Source organism: Pomacea canaliculata, linkage group LG2, assembly GCF_003073045.1.
Source record: "Pomacea canaliculata isolate SZHN2017 linkage group LG2, ASM307304v1, whole genome shotgun sequence".
Lineage (NCBI taxonomy): Eukaryota > Metazoa > Mollusca > Gastropoda > Architaenioglossa > Ampullariidae > Pomacea > Pomacea canaliculata.
The window spans coordinates 19,385,428-19,392,310 of NC_037591.1; the positions used below are offsets into that span (position 1 = coordinate 19,385,428).

At 40.4% G+C, this 6,883-nt stretch overlaps 1 protein-coding gene across 1 annotated transcript; it reads left to right on the plus strand.

Annotated features, from left to right (window-relative positions):
• The first annotated feature begins 2,254 nt into the window (after positions 1–2,254).
• LOC112557880 lies at positions 2,255–6,550 on the plus strand. Its single transcript, XM_025227977.1, has 6 exons — positions 2,255–2,362; positions 2,815–3,016; positions 3,321–3,452; positions 3,709–3,865; positions 4,446–4,535; positions 5,050–6,550. The coding sequence occupies exons 2-6, from the start codon at positions 2,852–2,854 to the stop codon at positions 6,153–6,155; spliced, it is 1,650 nt and encodes a 549-aa protein (XP_025083762.1). The 5' UTR covers positions 2,255–2,362; positions 2,815–2,851; the 3' UTR covers positions 6,156–6,550.
• Positions 6,551–6,883: the final 333 nt, after the last annotated feature.

A 6,883-nucleotide genomic window follows, 5' to 3' on the forward strand; every position in this document is an offset into this window, starting at 1 on the left:
TATATGCAGATATAAACTGATGGATCTCATTAAGCAACTGGACTATTTACTCTTCTGATGCATACTTCAGTCTTCACAGGTGAATTGACTGCCATACAGATCTCATCAGTACAACCTAAAATGAAGGACATGACAACAATATCTTGTAGTTTCAGACTCACTATCATCACTTCAGACACACACACAAAACAACGATAGCAGAATAGGCATAGTATATGACAGGGGTGGGCAATTAATTTTCCCAAGGGGCCGGATGAGAAACTGGAATGGTTCTAGAGGGCCGGACTAATATAGTTAACTCAGTTTTACCCAATACTGTATATATAGTATATTTACTGGTGGGCGGCCAGCGGGCGGGCCGGTCAGAGACAGGAGGCGGGCCGGCGTTTGCCCAGGTCTGGTATATGAGATACTGTCTAATAAATAAGATTAACAAAGAAATATGAGACAATAGGTTCCTCTGGGTTTCCTCCCATATTGGAATAAAAGGGAATGAAGACCTTTATAAACTATAGCTTGACTGGCAGTCAAAAAAAAAAAAAACTGATTACAGATTTATGTTATTGACTGCCCCATGTTTTTGCATGTGCTAATTCCTTTTCATACTCTTTACTTTGCTGTGAAAAGACAATGCCATTTGCAAACGTATTTGGTAATCCAACAGAAAGGGTCTCCAGGGTTACATTAATCCACGAACTTGTATTAATACATGTTCATGATTAAACAGCTTTAAATTGCAGTGTTGTCCATAGCAATGTCCCATTGGGATGGGATGGGACGGGACATTGTATTTCCCATGCGATACTTGATATTGCAAAATAAATTTACTGTTATTTCATTCATCAAGGATTTAAATCTTTCCTCTGAATCATGTATGTGAAGTAGCAGGAATTATAGAACAAATGGTTTTCAGTGTTGTCCATATGTCCCGTGGGATGGGACGGGATGGGACAGGCATAAATTGCCATGGGACCGTTTGTTACTGAATCTGTGGTACACTGTCCTACTACAACTCATATGCAAGTAAGTTTACTATATAAGTACATGTTATGCATAAATTTCATCAAGAGGGAACTCATGATTTAAGATAGAAGTCTGCGATAATATATAGATATTTCTGGATCCACATATTTAAGCATATAACTTTGTTGCCAAGCTTGATTTCGTCAGCTGAATTTCTTGCCTTTGCCTGTACGTGTTCCGAGGCTTAATTCTGATTTAAAACAATTAAAAAAATAACGTGATTTTTTTCCAGTGTAATTATTTCTGGGATGAATATCCCTATGCTGGTTGGGACCATCCGCTTCCATAAATTGGGGGTAAGTGTCTTTTTGTGGCATTGTTTCATTAAATACTATACACAACATCATAAGCCGAAATATATTTAATAAGTTACAGTATAAATTTCGGATGATCTGTGTGCAGTACGGGCCTAATCTTCTAGTGTCAGATCTTTGTAATCTTTAAGATAAAGTCTTATTTATAAATTGCACGCCTTATCATGTAGATTTGTAGGTCTGCAAGTAAATCAAATCAACTCAAACTTTATTGTCTGTCCGAGGAAGTCCAAGACAGACAGACAGACATACACACCCATACAAGACATTCAACACACACGCGCACACCTACACACCTTCTCACACATACACATGAACCTTCTAAGGATGATGCCAGGTAATATGGCATCCCTAAGAGTAATTGTGTCTTTTATTTAGGATGGTGATGGCTGCTGGCACGAAGGACCTCTAGTAGGCAGTTTTTCGCGCACGTGGCACTTCGTAACATCTGCCATGTGCTGATGTGCAACGGCTGAAAGCTAGGATGGGGAGGCTGTGTTTGGTCTGTGATGTTATATGCCATCTTTCTGACTGCATGAAGGTACAAGTCAGAAATTTGATGTAAAGTAATCTTTTTATAGTAAAAACTGCTTATAAAAGTTATTGTGGTATACCAGCAGCTGTAAAAATGCAGTACATATATAACTGTAAACAAGTGCTCTGATGGTGGAGAGGGTACATGGTGGGTTCTAACTTACGTATTCTGATGGCGGTATTTGGGTGTTAAGTATACATGGCACTTCGTGGTCCTCCTGTGTGGTGGTAGTGTTTTCTACCCGACTCGTGATTATGGCCGCAGTAGCTATAGCTGGTACTCTCTCCCGATATCTGGCGCACACCCACTACATGGTTCATGGCGAGACTCACGAAGCCAAAGAGCAGTAGCATTTCCCAGCTGTCATGGTTCTCATCACATTATCAGCAGACAAAACCGCGGAGCACTTGCACAAGGGTTTAGTCCTGCTGTAGACATCAGGCGATACTTATAGTGAATGTGACTAACATCGTCCGAGGAGAAAATAAGGGTATTTAACAATGTTTAGTCTTTCGCTGAACACAAAATATGTGTACGGATAAAAGTAAACATAATTTACTTCTGTTTACTTTTGAGAGAAGGATAAGTTTAAAAATTTCAATGAAACAGCATACACTTCAGTGGCGCCAAGATATCTGGTGTACACAGGGTGCTTGCTGCTTCTTGCGACGTTTGTAGATTCTGTATCGAGAGGCTATTAATGAATGGCATCTTCATTACTATTTAATTCTTATCTAGCATTATCAAAACAAAGCTTGAACTTGTCTCGAAATTCTGATATCAGTTTTCATTTTTCTCTCCTTCTGATACAAAGTTTGCGTTTACAGACTTAAAAAAAAGTAAATAAAGAGTTTTTATAACAAAATTCGGAGACAAAAATGAATCCTTAAAAGGATGTTTCACACATTTTGCACTTTTATTATGATTAAATATTCTTCTCAGTCCCTTAGATAATAGACGGCACCGCTGAAAGAATAAAATGGTTCCTCTTCTTACAATGGTGATGCTGCTGCTTGCTGCACCAAATCCTGTCAGGGGTAATGGTCGTCTAATGGAGCCACCTTCACGTAGCAGTATGTGGCGTTATGGGTTCGCCACTCCGATAAATTATAACGACAACACCCTCAATTGTGGAGGGTTTTATGTGAGTTTTATATTGACCACATTCGTGTCAGGGTAAAATAAATAATATATACTATGAGTTGTCGATGATCTTACCTCAGAAGTTGTAAAATTGTGTAGGTGGTGAATGAAACTGAGCTTTACTTTTTTTCCTAGTTCATAATGCACATGATAGTATCAACACCATCATCATAAGGGGTATCTCCCATAATTTTTTTTTAATATATTGAAGAGAATTCTTATTGTAGGTTCAGTTTCAGAGCTGAATTTTAAAGTTATATATATTATTGTCTGCAGCCATGCATGATGATTGCTGTTTTCTCCAGATGCAGTGGTACGTAAACGGAGGCAAATGTGGGGTGTGTGGTGATCCATGGACACAAAAGACCCCGAGGAACAACGAAGCGGGTGGGTTGTTTGGCAATGGGATCATCACACGAACCTATACAGAGAGCCAAGTAAGATATGGGAACGAAATATGCCAAAACAAACTTTAATGTTTTGGTTCCTCAAAATTTTATTTGCTGTTTATCAACAATATAATTTGACCATCAATGTGAGTTATACAGCCAATTCTAGTCTACAAACATTATTGTCAATATACGTGAATTCCCCATGTTATCTGTAGATGTTGCTCTTGCTGTAATTGAGCTGAAGTAAGAGGACTGTTGTTTTGTTTGTTGTTGTTGTTGCTGTTGTTTTTTTCTTTTTCAGGTCATTGACGTGACTGTTGAAATTACAGCGAATCATAATGGGTGGTTTGAGTTTCGCCTTTGCCCTCACAATGACCCGAGCACGCCAGTAACACAGGATTGTTTGGACCAGCACTTGCTTCACTTTACTAATGACTCAGGAACTAGCTACAACATCGGTAAGAATGCTTTATGGTCTCAGCGTGACTGTCATCACTGTGAATTACCGTCGTCGGGTATTCGTGTAAACAGATATATCCAACAGTAAACATCTCGTTTTTACTTCACATCTAGCTTGCTTTTGGAAACAGATAATAGCGTTTTGAACAATATTATTGTTATTTTTCTGTAAAGCGGAAAAGGGAACACTATAGGCTTAAAAGGCTATATATATATATGCCGTGTGTGTGTGTGTGATGGCTGATGTCAGTACAGTGGTTCTTAACCTGGGTTCGATCGAACCCTAGGGGTTCGGTAAGTCGGTCTCAGGGGTTAGGCGGAGCCTCCGCCACGGAGGTCAAGACACACACGCAATTCGTGATGACACTAAAGAAGGGTTCGGTGAATGTGCATATGAAACTTGTGGGTTCGGTACCTCAAAAAAGGTTAAGAACCACTGTGTTAGTATATGTCTAGTATATACGTGTACAGCTAATCGATTCCATATGGTCACTATAGGTTACGTTGGCGCTTCCGTTGGAAGTGTTAAAATTGTCTCTCGTGATACTAAGTGTTGGAAACAGTTTCTGTCTGTTGCAGGGACCGATACCGGATTTATAAATATGAAGCTAAATTTACCAGCTGGGGTTACCTGTACTCAGTGTGTGCTTCAATGGAAATGGCATACTGGTACTTGGTTTCTTCTTCCTGTTCTGTATCCTCAGAATTGCCTTGGGCTTTTCTCGTACAGTTTGGGTCACAGTGAAAGATCTTAATATTTTATCACTACGTTACTGTCAGTATAATAATGCAGTAATACTTTTATGTCTCTGCATAACACATCGGAATCACAGTAATGCATCACTATTTTATTTCAGTGACGTTACTTTGTGTTCTGTACATCTTAGTAAGTCATTCTTTGTCAGCATCTCATTCATCCCTTTATTGACGAATCTTCTCTATCTAGTGTGAGAAAAAGTCAATGAAAATGGGGATAGACGAATTGGAAAGAATATTTTTCTAAGTCGATCATTTCTGGTATTTAGAGTAGTTTGACGCGTTTGCAAAAAAAAAAAAAATCTTGAAATTCATGCTACACTCGTATGAAAGGCCAAGATGGCTAGGATATATAGGTCATAGAAAAACATCGAAGGCAGTCTTGTTCAGTAAGCTCATAGTTATTTCATTGCCATGCATTTTTCAGGTAACAACTATGGTTTCGATGCAAGTGGCAGCTGCGTTGGGTGTGGACAAGAACAAGAAGAGTTTTATGGCTGCTCGGATATCGCTATCACAGCATCTGACGATCACACTACTGATCCGTTCTTATACAACCCTTCTCAACAGCAGATCAAAAGCTCCATAACACCTTTTCAAACCTCACCAGAACCCACTCAGCCGTTTTCTTTGTCCCTACATCCGCAGCAGATGACAGGCACCATCACATGTCATGCTATAAACGAATGGGCGGGTGTGCCACTGCTAGACGACTATTGTTTAAACCAGTGTTCTGTAGGAAGCTGTCCGTTATCCTTTTGTTCTTGTTCTAATTCTTCGTCATCTGAAAGTCCTCCTCCCATGTCACCGCTTTCAACGCTAAAGACCACAGTTAATGACATGCTTACTACCCTGCCTGTTACACCCGTTAGAACCTCTTACCATGTTAGCTGCCATGCCGTCAACGGTTGGCAGGGCGTAGAACACTTAGATCTCTGGTGCAATGAAAACTGTCTTGCCGGACAATGCCCCCAAGAGTACTGTCAATGTGTCAGCACAGATATGGCTTCAGAATCGACAACAAGCACCACACCGGAGTATACAACACCCGATTCCGTTATTTCCACTACTACAGTGCATTTACGGCAATGTCACGCAGTCGGTCAGTGGGCTGGTCAGCCGCAGCTGGACCGGTGGTGTTCTGAAATCTGCTCCCGTTATGAATGTGATCCACAGATTTGTATCTGTGACGTGCCACACTCAAGTACGAATCCCACTGAGGTGACATGCTACGCTATAAACGGGTGGAGTGGCGAGCCCTCCTTAGATGAATGGTGTAAAACAAACTGCAATAAGGGTGTCTGTCCTCAAGAGTACTGTGCCTGTGGGTCCCTGTCCACTTCCCCAACCATCAATGTGTCCTTAACAAGCAGCAGCAGTAAACAGCCTTCCAACGTGTCGGCGGGTGTAACGTTACAGGCTGATTGTCATGCTCTCAATGCCTGGGCTGGCTTGGATGCGCTGGACCACTGGTGCCTTCAAGAGTGCGATCTTGGCAACTGCCATCCCTCCTTTTGCTTTTGTAACCCATAACACCAACCGACTTCTCAACATTGTGGTCAAACGGTACATTTTGTCAAAACTTCTTAGCCCTCTGGCCACAACAGGTCATTTCTGCTACGTGCCGGAGCAGTTCCGTGTCTAACGGGCTTTGAGTTAGTCTGTCATTATGTACATCGTAAAAATTGCATATATGATAAACCATCCAACGCTGTCTCACACTTCTATGTCCATATGATAGCTTTGGTTATTTACAAGTACTCCTTAGACAACGAAACATAGAGAGGCATTTGTATCTGAGTGAACTGAACTTACAAAATACATTGAAACAGTCAAAAGCACATCACTTGATTAAATTATTTCTATAGTCTCCCCCATATCACACGTCTTTCTACATTCACTATAAATAAATATTCTGGCGTCTTAAAGGTTCTATATGAAATCAGATAACTGCAGTGTTTGAAAGATTCTCTGCCGAATTCCAACGGTCATTTGGTCAAGCAGTCAATAGAGACAGGTGAAGGAATGCAAAATGATCACTCAAAAATTGCCCAAAACATGCCTGCTAAATATAGAATATTAATTAATATTGGACGCTCTGTAACTGACGAGGAACACCATGATGACAACAAAAGGTCGAGCTGCCATCAGTAAGAAGACGGAAGTCGTTATCATTAACGTCCAGCTTAAAAAAAAAAAAAAACAACCAAAAACTACTGTTGCCACTGACATTCCCACCCTACATAGAGCGATTGTTTTCT